This window comes from Solanum tuberosum, unplaced genomic scaffold (assembly GCF_000226075.1).
Source record: "Solanum tuberosum cultivar DM 1-3 516 R44 unplaced genomic scaffold, SolTub_3.0 scf00472, whole genome shotgun sequence".
Lineage (NCBI taxonomy): Eukaryota > Viridiplantae > Streptophyta > Magnoliopsida > Solanales > Solanaceae > Solanum > Solanum tuberosum.
Window position 1 is genome coordinate 39,450 of NW_006239396.1, and position 14,900 is coordinate 54,349.

Below are 14,900 nucleotides of genomic sequence, written 5' to 3' on the forward strand. Positions count from 1 at the left end.
AGGGTGGAGCAAGTTAATCCAGAGAGCAAAATCGAACCTCCGAGAAATTGTCTTGTGAAATTCAAGAAGATCTAAGCATCATCATATATCATATGAATATGAATGACAATTTCATTGTTTTGCAGTATTTCCTATTTTCAGTACTCTTTTATCATGTGGATTTTATGTGTGTGACTCTTTTTATGTAAGCTACCTATCGTTGAAAATAATTATGTTAAATGTTTTTATTTATATGTTTGGTGTTATTTTATATGTCTATTTAGGAATTTTATGTCTAAAATTATTCTTTAGTATATAAATAAATACTTATATATCTAAATAAACACTTTAATAATTAACTAATTGATGTTGTTACATAGGAGTAAAGTTCTTAAAACATAATATGACATAAATTTACCTAGGAGATTTTTGTAATTCTTTTAAACTATAGTTGTTTTACATAAATATGTTGACACTTTTTTCTTGTTCCATAATTTTCCCAAAATTAAATACTACCCCAAAATATAGGCCTTCGCGCAAATGACCCGACTAATATCACTACAAAAGCCCACAAAATTTTTGCAACCCTATTGATCGACTACTTTAAACTTTCATCCTGTTAGTAAAGATTTAATACTTTTACCACCTTATAATCTTCTTCCCGTCCCTCTAATTTTAAAATAAAAAGAGAGGAGTATTTTAATTGGCTAACCGAATATTTTTTTCACTCATAAATTTTCAATTTTTAATGAAATTTACGTTCTAAATACTAATTCAATTCATATATAGTCACGACATACATGTTGAACATGCATGTGATAACAAAATACAAATAAATGTTCTAAGAAGAGACAATATATATAGTATGATAAACACAAAAGTGATGCATACTTGTAAATAAACAATGAAGTTTCATTTTTTGTGGTCCTATTTTGTGGAACATGTGTTAAATACGTCAGTATCTAACAAGAACTAATAAATAAGAATGAAGAAAAACCTATAAATAATAATAACATTTTCTGGCGATATATTGAACTTTTTTTTTTTCATTTAATATTCGATATCACATTGAAAATAGATTAAATTTGAATATATATAGTACAACATATGTCAATATGTTACTCATGACAGTATTGAACAAGAGCCAGAAAATTATTTGGTGTTTAGTCTTTCTTTAGTTGCCATATTGGACAAGAAATTTGTAATAATAGCCAAGAGAAAGAGAGTTTGCTTTGCACTATATTTGGAATTGATGTGAAAATAACTATATTTTATAGAGGAAAAACAATATAGGTTTATATTTTGATCAAGATAATTAGTTGTGTGATGGAGATTAACCCGTGACACACACCACTCATTTGTTTATAGAGGAAACATATAGCATAATATCATGTTTCTTTTTTGTTAGTATTCGGATCTGTAAGATAAGTTGTATGAATTTGTGAGATTCAGATTAACCAATGACAAAACCATCCTTGTTCAAAGTATCATTTGAGACTTCTTCGTTGAAACTATATGACTTAGAAGTGGATGTACAATAATTCATTTGAGGGACTTTTTGAGATAGTAATGAATATCGAGATGATCATATTGAAATAATAATCTTTTTAGTTTAGTCTGAATAAAGAATCATTGTTTATACTTTTATTATGTTAGATTAGCTAAAATAATTTCTTACTCGTAAAATTAACATTGGACTTACCATAAAACTTCTCCATCTCTATAATTTGAAATAAAACAACAATAATATATAAAGAGTTTCTACATGTAATTATGTGTTGTTCATTACTACAATGATATTGATAAAATAAAATATGCATAACCAAGGAATAAAAAACCAAGAAAACGAAAATCCTTTGTATTTTCGATAAACAAGCTCATAATTTGAGTAGAATAATAAGTAGTATACATTTGAAGGATATGTTAGCCCTTTTGTCAATATTAAGTTAGAGCTTCTCTCTCTAAGAAGTATATTTTGTTGTCCTCTTTAATTTGTTAATTTTTTTTGTGTATATACATCTTGTGTGTTTACTTTTTTTTTATAATTTTTCTAATAAAAGGTTCTGACTCCACCACAACCATATTTGAAAATTAATTTATATAATTTTATCTAGAAAAAAATAATTAAAATCTATCTATGAAGTTTGAATTTAGCCTCCCAATTTAAGTGAACCGATCTTGCAGTAAATATTAGTTAAACTCAAAATAAAAATAAAAATTGGTACTTGTAAGATTCCTCTTTTTCTTTCCAATTATTTTTACTTTCTCTATCTTTGTTTTCCCTCTCGAAGAAATAATTATTTATATTCTTTTTAACTCTTTTATGGAGGCATAAGCATATATTGAATCAACAATAAAAATTATGATGGAGTGATAATTATCTATTTATTTTTAATTAGAGAGGTGTAGTGTTTGAGTCCCGTTGGATGTGAAATCGCTTTTAATAGAATGAAACTCTATGAAGTACAAGGACCGAAATAACAAAAAAAGAAAAAAAAAAAAGTCTCTCAAGTCATTCTGTTTTTTCAAGTGTTTAGATTTAGAAAATGCAAATATTGATGGCCAAACAAATACAAAAACCCAGAATATTCACTAAGAAAAAATTAAAATATAAAAAAGTGACACGTGATAAAAACCGAAGATTCAATATTTAGTTTTTATGTTATATCTACTGGTTATAATAATCTAAAATAATATATTTTCGTTTCCTGTATAAATAGTTGAGTGTGAGAACCTTTTTTTTCACATCAAACAAATAACAAGTATCATATAATATAATTAATTATGGCATTGAAAGTTGTATTTGTTTTGTTCCTTGCAATGCTTCTGTTTACAGAGTGCTATGGTGAGCCTTTTTGTATAAAACATTGTACTAATGTGTGCCATGGTAACCCTTCGTGCTTTACTAAGTGCTCTATCGTATGTGAAATGGACGTTGAATGTTCTCTCGGCCATTTTGAAAATCGCATTTGTAATATTGGATGTTCTATCGGTCATTGTTACAAATTTCTCATCAAATATGGTAACTAACTACTCCTTGTCTTGATATACTTGTTTTGTTTGAATACATTTATTTTTTGATATATATGTATATAATCTTGCCTTACACAAAGATTATGTAATTTTGCAGATAAGAACAAGTTTGGAAGTTGCATGACAAGTTGCAATGAGAACTATTGCATCAGCAATACTCCTCTAAAGAAAGCTTAAAAAGAAGGATTTAAGAATTATTGCCACAAAAGTATGTGTCTATATATGACACTAAATAATTAATTTGTAGTTGTAATCTCTTTTTAAAATTATGTAATTGGGCTATATTGAATAAAACTTTTGTGCTTTAATGTTCCTATGTTAGTTTTATTAAGTTATGTTACGAATAAAATGTTTATCGTTATGTTTGTCCTAATATTTAGGAAGTAGTTTTAGTGTGGGTTGTTATCAAGTTTTTAGAAGAAAATCTTGGTGTAGTAGTTCCTAATTTCTAGCTTCAGTCTTTCATATGTATTTGTTTTATAAAAGGACTGTTGTAGCAGTGAAAAAAACAACGTTAAGACATATGGGACTCAATGAAAAAGAAATATCAAGACACTGCTAGAGTGAAGTGCGCACAACTTCAAGCCTTGAGAAGGGATTTTGAGACTTTGCAGATGAAGGAAAAAGAGTTTGTAATGATTTACTGCTAAGACGCTAAGGAGTATGTATGATTTTTTGGATGTGAATTCAGGTGAATTGAACTCTCGATATCGATCTTGGCGTGAATGAGTTAGTTTGGAACGTCAAAGTTCGAAGGTGCGTTGCGAAATGAGGACTTTTGGGGAGAATTTTGAGTTTTTGTCCCGTGCAAGTCGCTATAATTGGTGTCAAGCTGCTATAACGGAAAAGTTAATTCTCACTATAGTGGGTGGTTCCGCTATGGCGAAGCTGCTATAGCGGGTTTGACCGCTATAGCGGGGTTAGTCGGATTTTTTTGTGTAGAAAAGTCCCAAAATCGATCATTATTGCCAATTCATTTTGGAGAACTGCAAAGACGACCTAAGGGTATTTTTCGTCTGTTTTTCATTGTTCTCTTTGATAAAAGTAAGTTAATTACTTCTCTAACTTATATTTTGATTCTTACGAACCTATAATCTATGGTGGTCAATCTTAAGGGAGTATTTTAACTTGACATTATGGTGGGAAATGTCCTGGTTAGATAGAATGATCATGAAATTGACCTAGGGTTAGGACTAAGTAATAATTCGGATTTAATTAGGCCATTGTTCATTGATTGTGGTATTTTATTCTTGTTATACTTTATTCTTATTTTAGACCAAGAACAAGACAAGACATTAATTAAAAACTCAAGTTCTATAGAGTTTTCGAGGCTTGATTCGAGGTAGGTGATGGTTGTTTGTTTTCCAATGTATGTAATGTTTGCATGTTAACTACTTTATAGTAAAACTGGTGCAATGCATGTGAGGAAAACATAACAAATGAATATGAAATGATATCATGTTGATAATCACATGCAATGAACCTGTTTATGTTACTTGTGGCATTAAGTCTAATTGTTCATTGTGATTGTGCATATTGTTTGTGATTGTTGATTTGCTCGGATACCGCATCTGATACATAATACTAATGGTTGACTCGGATATTACGCCTGATATTGGATATCATTCAGTTGTCTCTGATGCGACACCGATACAATAATAGTTTGTGTGTGAGTTCCATGAGAGAATCAGATTTGGTTTGTTGTGATCCTATGAGACATATTTCATGTATTTGTTAAGTCAAGAGTTATGGCTGGAAGTCTATTTCTATTGTTGACTTTTTGTTAAATGTTTTGACTTATGTTACAGTATTGTGGTTACCTGTTTTATATTCATATCTTGGGGCTGATCGTATAATTCTACCAGTACACTGTGATTTGTATAGTAATACTGCAATTGTTCTTTCTTTGTTGGGTACAAGACATATTCAGGTGCATGTTTTGAGACCTCAGCTTTGATACACGCGACTTGTAAATTCTCGGGTGAGCTATTTCTTCTGCGCTGTCCTGGATTCCTCCTAGTTTCTTTGTCCATCTTTTCGAACTCAAATATTTCATAGACTTTAGTTTACTATTTTTTTGTTGGGGTTGCATCCTCTTATTCTACATACTTAGAGTTTCGGTACTATGACTTTCACATTTTAGGTAGTTGTTTTCCGGTGATGATTTTGGTATTAATTTTGTTTATGGGGATTAGATCTGTTATTTGATTTAAACTGTTATTCAATTGTTTTATTTTCATGTTTTGACTCTTAAAATCATTTTGATGGGTTAAATTTTGGTTAGAAATTGATTCTTCCACCGGAAGGTTACTGTATGTATCACTCACGACAGTCTAGATCATGACACAAGGTCAAGCCCAATTATTGTGCAACGGTTATTTGTATTCTTTTTTATATAGATCATTCTAACAATATGTGTCAATATTCACAAGTAAGGTTAGGCCCTATCTGATTGTGCTAAACATATATAGCATGAATTTGTGTGATAATTTCTCTAAAAAAAGAAGAAAAAGTAGAGCCATTCTAAAAAACATCACTAATCATCTTGATAATTTCTGTTCGTATTTTAGTAGGAATCTTCTTAACTTCTTTTCATGTGTGAATTTGTGTGACGGTGACTAACCATCCTTGATCAAAGTGTTAATTGTTTATAGAAAAAATATATAGAATGAAATCATTGTTTTCTCAGTTTATATTTAGATCTAGATAAGTTGTGTGACTTAATGTGATGAATATTAATTAGTGCCAGAATTATCCTTGTTCGAAGTGTCATTTGTTTATAGAGGTAACCTATAGCATAATGTTTTTTTTTTTAGTTTATATATATATCTATAAATAAGGTGTGTAAATTTATTTGATGAAGATTAACTCGTGACAAAAACATCTTTGTTTAAAGTGTCATTTGTTTATAGAGGTAACACATAACATAAAATTATTTTTCAAAAGTTTATTCTAGATAAATTAAGTGAATTTATGTGAAAGGAGATTAACCAGTAATAGAACCATCCTTGTGCAAAGTGTCATTTGAAACTTTTTTGTTGAAACTACACTTGATAACTTTTCTTGGTGCTTTAGTAGGAAACACTTGAGTTTTATCCAATACAGAATAGTTACATAACCTAGAAAATTACAACCACAAAATTGGTTAGTGCATAATAGTGTCATAGACACATAGTTTGTGGTAATAATTTTACTTATTTATTACAACTTCTTCTTAAAACTTTCTCTAGAGCAATGTTGTCAATGCAATAGTTCTCACTGCAACTTATCATACAATTTCCAAAATTTTACTAAGGAGAAATATTAAATATATTATATTAATAAACTTTTTAGACTTTCATGTCGCATGGAAATATCTTATAAATAATGTTTGGTTTCATGCCATCAATTTTATTGAGCCGCTCTTATTTATTGTAAAAATACAAATAGTATGACAATATAAGGAATGTTATTTACCACACTGGACAAGAAATTTGGAACTATGACAAAGAAAACATCTAACATTACAAACGATGTTATGAGTTTCGACGTCGTTATGAGTAGTATCAAGTAGTAAGCAACCAACATGTGACATTTCAATTTGACATAAGAAGTCTCACATCGACAAAACATAAGAGAAATGATGTGTATATAAGTAAGCAGACATTACCAACTAGCGACGAGTTTTAAAGTAGTGCGGGCCTAGATCCAAAGTGGACAGTATCACTAGCTAGTGGGCTATGCCGTTACAAATGGTATCTGAACTACTCATGTGTCAACCTTGTCGATGTGGTACAAAGTTCCACTTATTTTAGGCAAATCCTGATAAGGCAAGACAAACCTCAGTGTTGAGTTTAGTCAAATCTCATACGGTGGACAAACCTCAACGAGAACGCTGAGTCCATAGAGGAGGTGTATATGACACCCCAACTTAAGATAAGAAGTTCCACATTAGCAAATCACATGAGATGTTGGTTATATAAGTAAGCATGTTTTACCAACTAGTGACGCGGATCATATCTCTAAGAATATTATGAGTTAGGTGGCCCATGAACAACCAAATTAAAGATCAATTAGTCTTCTTTTTGATACTCCAAACCATTTGTTAATCCGAATCTGAAGTAAAAGTATGACCGTTTTACCAAAGACACTTATGGGTCCAATCTAAGGACCTGAGTTTTATGGGTCCAATCTACAACTCGTGAATCAATCCACGGATTGTAGATTGAACTTGTGAAACAAAGACCTGAAACTTGATTTTTAGGCTTGATTTTCACATACCCAATCTACTGATCGTGAATCAATCTATGGACCATAGATTGAGCTCGTGGAATAAACTTTGAAGACTTAAAATTACATCCTGAATTTCACATATGGGATATACGACTTGTAAATCAAGCCATGGTCCGTAGATAGCCCTCGTGAAATATTCCGACAACTTTTTAGTCAAGATTGTTTTGATCCTTTCCCACTTTTTTAACTCCTAAACCACGATGTTTTATTCTATCCTAAGTGGGAGTAAGGAAAATTTAGTCAACTAAACATCCTCATTCAATCCTATAACACTTAGAAACATCATAATAATTACGTTATAAGTTCTCTCAAGTAAGAAACTAGGATTCTTCATCCTCAAGCTTCAGTTCAAGAATTTCATCAAGTGTTTTGTTTTTGGATATGTGGAATTTCATCAATGGATATCCTTTCATCCCTTGGGTCCCAAAGTAAATTTATTTTTTCAGTTAATGATTTCTATATAATTTAGGGTTCATATGAAAAACATGGTTTTCATTATATTTCAGTTCTTCTTCATGGATAGTCTTAAATTACATCTTTTTACCTACAACTCAGTATATTTATATAGTTATTTTCATGAGCTCACATAATAGGAAAATTCATGTCGTTGAACTCATGATTGTTAAATTGCATGTTCTATTCAGAGTATAGAAATCATGATGCGTAGTTTTACATTCAGTATCCACGTGTTTAAAGACGCTTTCAAACAAAATGTCTACCAGTTTACACTACAACAAAAACAACTTTTAGTGACAATAAATAGATATATTAATAAAGAGTGTTAAAATCTTTACCGACATTAGTTAAGTGCCATTAGATCCAATGTCGCTAAAGACTTTAGGGACATATACAAAGAGTGCTAATTGTCGCTAAAAATACATATTTAGCGGCAATTAAGCTATTGCCATTAAAAATCATTTTGATGTAGTGTTAGTCTCAATTTATTAGTATTATATTATTGAGCTATTTAGTTTACCAGTATAAATTTTGTTGGAAGTATTACTTAGCACCGAACGAACATGGGAATGAAGGCTCCCCCATCAATTAGGACTGAGACCTTTAGTATCAATTCTTAAGTCCCAAAACTATTTGTCACCATAGGTTTTTAAGGATCATCCGTCAGACCAAGACTGCCATCTTAATTTTTTTTTATACCGCACAACAATGCTTTTTATGTACTTTAATTTATTGAGAGTAATTTGCTCGTGAATTGATGGTAACGAAGTTATACATATTTATTTCATCAAAAATATATTGAAAGACTAGATTTATTGATTAACTATGATTCAATTAAAGCCTTTATTTTTACGGGCTACTCAGAGATGCACTGTGTTGATAGAAGTCAACAAAAATCTTCTTCTGCACGTATTTGAGCGTATATATGCACCCCTTTTCTAATAAGGAGTATATCCATTTTAAATCGCAAAATTAAGGGATATATTTACTTCTTTTCTCTATATAAAATTATAAAATAATACTTTTCTCATCTCAATTTTTGTGACACTTTTTTCTTCTCGAGATTCAAGCTATATGAACTTTGAGACTTTGACAACATTATAAAATGTGTTTGTTTGTTTTTTAGAATATTGACATGAGAAGAATTGCAACTTATAATATTTTTCGTATAATTTTTTGAATATCAATCTAAATTTCAATTTTAAAATATTGAGTTGATCTAATTCAATGTATTAAATTCCACAACTACTGAAATTATTATTTCTCGATAATTGAAAAATGTCTCATAAATTAAGGTAGAAAGGAGTATACATTCCTATTTTACAATATATTTATTAAAAAAAGAAAAAAGAAAAAGAAAGTTAAATAAATTTGAAAATTTTATTATTGAAGTGAATTGATACCTAGTACATTTTTGTTTTCATCTTATTTATTGTTTCTTTAATATTCTAGTACAGATTTTATTATTGTACACATGGTTCGACCCCACTGTACGTAGCACGTCAGACGAATGACGCGTTTTATTTATGTTCGATGGGTATATTTCAAAAATAATATTATACTCTTTGTTAGAGGTGTATTCAAAATTTCGAGATGATGAGTGCATTGTTATGAAAAGGTGGATTTACAATACAAATTTTATCGATTTGACATTTAGGTTCTATGATTGAAAACAGTTAAAATTTTAAAGTTATAGATCCAAAAATAAAATGCCAAAAAGTGCTACGTTTAGTCACGAGATATCTATTTAAAGGGTTGAACTTTAATTTTAAGTTTGACGGTGAATTCGAATATAAATTTTTTAATTTTATTTCAAATAAATTTGTATATAATTAGAAACTACATAAAAGATATTGTAAATGAAAAATAATGTAACGACACGACCCATCATTATTTAAATGCACCTCACGTGGAGTCCCGAAAATTTCTTGACTTCGACGTCAAAAAATAAATTTGGGACACACGATGAAATTATTAAATTTGAACTTATTCGGACTAAAGTCAACCCGCCAAGTAGGTTTATTCATCACGCGATTTATAAGATGAAGACAAAAATGTCTATGTTAAGGCATGTGCAGAAGGGTCCACTTAATGAAATTTCCTTTTATTGGTTTTCAATTTGATATTCATATCTGCATAAAATTCAAATTTGTATCATGTAAGACCTATTTAAAAGGAAATACTATTTTTTAGTACAATGCATGTTGGTACCGTAATCATGTCAGTATTGAATAACTTGTATAAAATTGAATAAATATTAGACATATTTATCGTCTTACGTGGCGTTCTATGCATGACGATTTTGTGTCATATGTGGTATCCTACATGTATTTTGCATGATATTATATGTGGTGGATTCAAATAGATCGATAATGCCTACCAGTACTTGTTGTTTGTAATGATACTACTCTTGATATGCCACTTGACATAATCTTGTTGGAGGATTCGGTAATATTTCATAGGTGAAGACGATGACGATCTCCGACAACTTCTACGCACTCCTCTTCTCTTATGATGGGAGTTGTGTCATATTTTCTTTCATACATTATATCTTCTTAGTAACTCTTGTACCTGTTTAGACTATTTCCAAAGAAACGTACATCTAGAATATATAGAATTAGATCCCCGATACACCCATTCCTTCCGCTGTTAACTCCACCCACTCACATAAGATCATAACCTAACTCTTCTATCACCTAATATTTCACCAAACACCAGACTACTAAACTTACCTTCCCATTATACGACATGTGATCAAGTAACCCAACTTAGCAAATAAATATAACCATAGTTATAAAATTGCTCGAATTTTCAGAAATTCCTAATCATCGCCTACAACGTAACATTTTAACATGTCATCTTAGTGTTAGGGTTTTGCCCTGATTTTCTTACCATAATTTAAGATTTATTTTTCCTTAAAGAAAAAACAAAACATTACCATAAATGTTTTTACTTTTCTTGAAAGGAAAATATAATATTATTTTATATTTGGTTTATTCTCTCCTTTTAGGACTCCTTTTCTAGTAGGAAAGGTTTTAGGACTCTATAAATATAGGTTTGTTTCTTCTAACACAAAACAATAACATCCACAATGTAGTCGTTTAAGATTCTTGTTTATGGGGAGATTTATTCTCTCTAAAGTTTCAATGTTTTTCTTTATATTAGTTTTGATATAATAATATTTTGATATTTTAGTATAAGTTTTTGTTATCTGATTTATCAACTATATGATTTGCAAATTGCAAGCTTCCGCATGACGCCCTAATCACCCTTCATAACCCAACACTTAGTCCATACACGAATAAAACTATGCATGTATCGACATAGTATCGATCCAATAATAATATATCTGTACCGACATGACACTTGATCAAATAAGAATATAAAGTGGTGGGTGTATAATTGTATAGAGACCTAAAGGTCTATATATATTACATACAAACTCACATTAATTGTTGTGTTCACAAAAAAAACAAAAATGGAGTACAACTTAGTGTTATTATACACAAGTTTAGCAATAGGAATTTTAACCCTAATTAGTGTTCTAAAGAGAGCAAATGGATGGTTTTTTACAATCAAATTTAGTCCCAAGAAATTTAACTTGCCTCCAGGTGACATGGGCTGGCCATTAGTAGGGAACATGCTTTTTTTCTTACAAAGTTTCAAAGATGGTAATCTTGGTTCATTTTTTTCCTACTTTGTTACTAGGTAAATTTTCTCAACTAATAAATTCTTCTACATTTTTACGGATCGGAGACTAAAAATCTTAACTTTTAACAATCTATACATATATAGAGACTATTTTGAACGTACTAACGAATGTTTTTTGTTTTAGGTTTGGGGAGGGTGGGATGTACAAGACGTTCATGTTTGGAAAGCCAAGTATTATCATGACAAAAGTTGAAATAAGTAGGAAAATATTTATGGATGATGAAAATTATGATAGAGGTATGCCAAACTATATCTTAAAAATATTAGGACAAGCTCAAGTTGGTGGATTTACAAGAGAAGAAAGCAAGAGTCTACATAGAATGACAACATTAATAAAAAGTGACATATCATTATTATCAAATTACTTTGATTTTTCAAAAGAAATTGTGAAAAAATCATTTGAGAAATTGGTTGACATGGAAGAACCAATTGATGCCCTTTTAGCAATTAAAAGGCCAGCATTTGATGTGTTAATGAGAATTCTTATAGGTGATGGAGTTGATAATGATATGGTTAATGTTCTATTTGAAGAGACTATTTATCTTTTTCATGGTTGTCATGGCTTGCCTTTTAATATACCAGGATCAGCTTACAATAGGGGATTGAAGGTAAATTTCATCTAGACACTCGAATTCAGTTATGCTCTAGTTCGGAATTTGTAAACATGGTAAAGTGTCTAAAAAGAACACTTCAAGTTCAAATTTTTGAAAAACTTTTCTCAAGTACTGTCTATTAGGTAATTCAGTCAACCACATAATAAAATATGTCATTTTATTTTTTTAATCGTCATCATTTGAAACATGGTTGAGATTTTACAATTTTTGTTGACCTAAGAAAGTGACATATTTTAATTAGGATATGCACAAAAGTTTTTCCAAAATTTGAACCGAAAAATGTCTAATGGAATCACTTTATCATGTGTTCAGATGTTTAATCCGACAAACTCAAGAGATTAAACCTTTATACTTGTTTCTTTGCTTTGAATTTACTTTTAATTTTTTCAGGCTAGAAGAGCAATGGCTAAGATATATCAATATATTTTAGATGAAAGAAAAGTGATGATTGGGAAAAACAAAACAAGAGAAAAGTCCAATATTTTACTAGATATGATGTTAAACACTCAAGATGGTGATGGAGGTTTCAATGATGAGAAGATCATTGCAATGCTTGTTTCTTATACATTTGCTGGTTTTGAGTCTGTTGCTTTGGTAGCATCAACTGCAATTATGTATTTGGAAAAACATCCTCACTTCTTGGATAAAGCTAAAGTATACCTACTCATCATCATTACTTTTATTTATCGTATAATACATAAACGTGTCTCTTAATTTAGCTTCAGCTTGTATTTACGCCTTTTAAACATGTAGACATATACATACGTCTATCTGACATCCTACGTGACCATTCTATGTCCCATGTGACATATTATTTCACGTAGGACGATGTGTCTACTTGTTTAATTTACTACTTGAAGGACATAAATATTAGTTGATGACAAATCGTCTCTTTGTAGGAGGAACAAGAGGATATAGTAAAGAGAAGATCATCTCCAAATGAAGCCCTTAATTTCCATGAAATTAAAGAGATGAAGTATCTTAGTAATGTAAGATTTAAATAATTTTTTAATTTTATTTTTGGACTATCATGCATTAAATATTCTTATATACTATCTTTTGTTTTTCAAATTTGAAAGGTAATTAATGAATCATTGCGTATTGCTACTGCCAAAACAATATTCTTTAGAGAGGCAAGAAATACTATTAACATAAATGGTTAGTATCTCTTTTAACTTGGATTTGATTTCTCGCATAGTTACTCAATTTCATGCGTATTAAAAAGTTTATTATAAAATTTTATGCAGGGTATACCATACCTAAGGGGTGGAAGTTTTTGTCATTTTCATGGAATTATCATATGGACCCTCGTACTTATGTGAGACCTAAGGAATTTAATCCTTCTAGATGGGATGTAAGTGACATATTCTCTACTTATGAGTTACTGGTTAAAGTTATGCATTTGTTAGTACTATTATACCGTAATTGTTAGGTAAAATTTAGTTATTCAAGTACGTAATCTTTTATCTTGCATAACTTATATATGTATTAATTATACGAAATTGCGTAAATTATAGGATCTTAAAACCAAGCCAGCCTCCTTTCTTCCCTTTGGAGTTGGCCCCAAAATGTGCCCAGGAGCCAATTTGGCTAGGCTTGAGGTTTCTGTAATTCTTCATTACTTTCTTCTTAACTACAGGTATTGATCCTTACTGTTCTTTTCGTTTTAATTTGTTTGTCTGAGTTTGATTTGACACGGAATTTAAGAAAGTAAAGAATATCTTTGAACCTTCTGATCTTAAACAAATGATGATATGTAGAATATGGAGGAAAGTATTTTTTGGAAAATATTTCTTATATTTTTCCATATTCGGTTGGATAAATTTTTTGAAAAAAACAACTTATGTACACCCTTAATTAATCTTTTAGTCTTAACCATATTACGTAAAAAATTGATTCATAGATTTAATAGCTATTATTATTATATGATGTAGGGTGGAGCAAGTTAATCCAGAGAGCAAAATCGAACCTCCGAGAAATTGTCTTGTGAAATTCAAGAAGATCTAAGCATCATCATATATCATATGAATATGAATGAAAATTTCATTGTTTTATTTCCTATTTTCATTGCTCTTTTATCATGTGGATTTTATGTGTGTGACTCTTTTTATGTAAGCTACCTATCGTTGAAAATAATTATGTTAAATGTTTTTATTTATATGTTTGGTGTTATTTTATATGTCTATTTAGGAATTTTATGTCTAAAATTATTCTTTAGTATCTAAATAAATACTTAAATAATTAACTAATTAATGTTGTTACGTAGGAGTAAAGTTCTTAAAGATAATGTGACACAAATTTACATATGAAAGAGTTTGCTATAAAAATAACATATAGTGATTTTTTGTAATTTTTAAAAAAACTATAGCTGTTTTCTACAAATTAAATATGTTGGCCTTTTTGCCTTATTCAATAATTTCCCCAAAATTAAATACTACCCCAAAATATAGGGCTTCGCGCAAATTTTTGCAACCCTATTGATTGACTACTTTAAACTTTCATCCTGTTAGTAAAGATTTAATACTTCTACCATCTTATAATCTTCTTTCCTTCCCTCTAATTTTAAAATAAAAAAGAGAGGAGTATTTTAATTGGGTAACCAAATATTTTTTTCACTCATATATTTTCAATTTTTTGTGAAATTTACGTTCTAAATACTAATTCAATTCATAGTCACGAGATACATGTTGAACATGTGATAACAAAATACAAAATGTTCTAAGAAGAGACAATATATATATCTCCTTATTTAGAAGTGAGAGTTGGAAAGGACCAACATTGCATTAAAGTACTTGTACAATGTTGGTCCTTCCATTGCATTAAAGTACTTGTACA

At 29.8% G+C, this 14,900-nt stretch overlaps 1 protein-coding gene across 2 annotated transcripts in view; it reads left to right on the forward strand.

The window, feature by feature from the left end:
- Nucleotides 1-14,087, forward strand: part of LOC102579396 (beta-amyrin 11-oxidase-like) — a 16,785-nt gene extending 2,698 nt beyond the window's left edge. The window contains exons 1-8 of one of the 2 annotated variants that reach the window (XM_015303781.1): nt 11,202-11,448; nt 11,576-12,059; nt 12,456-12,719; nt 12,965-13,054; nt 13,145-13,223; nt 13,313-13,419; nt 13,583-13,704; nt 14,000-14,087. In XM_015303781.1, the coding sequence (XP_015159267.1) occupies nt 11,219-11,448; nt 11,576-12,059; nt 12,456-12,719; nt 12,965-13,054; nt 13,145-13,223; nt 13,313-13,419; nt 13,583-13,704; nt 14,000-14,072 (1,449 nt within the window). In that variant the 5' untranslated portion in view covers nt 11,202-11,218 and the 3' untranslated portion in view covers nt 14,073-14,087. Of the gene's footprint in view, nt 1-11,201; nt 11,449-11,575; nt 12,060-12,455; nt 12,720-12,964; nt 13,055-13,144; nt 13,224-13,312; nt 13,420-13,582; nt 13,705-13,999 lie in introns of those variants that run through there. The other variant, XM_006364022.2, reaches the window with a different exon arrangement.
- Nucleotides 14,088-14,900: the final 813 nt, after the last annotated feature.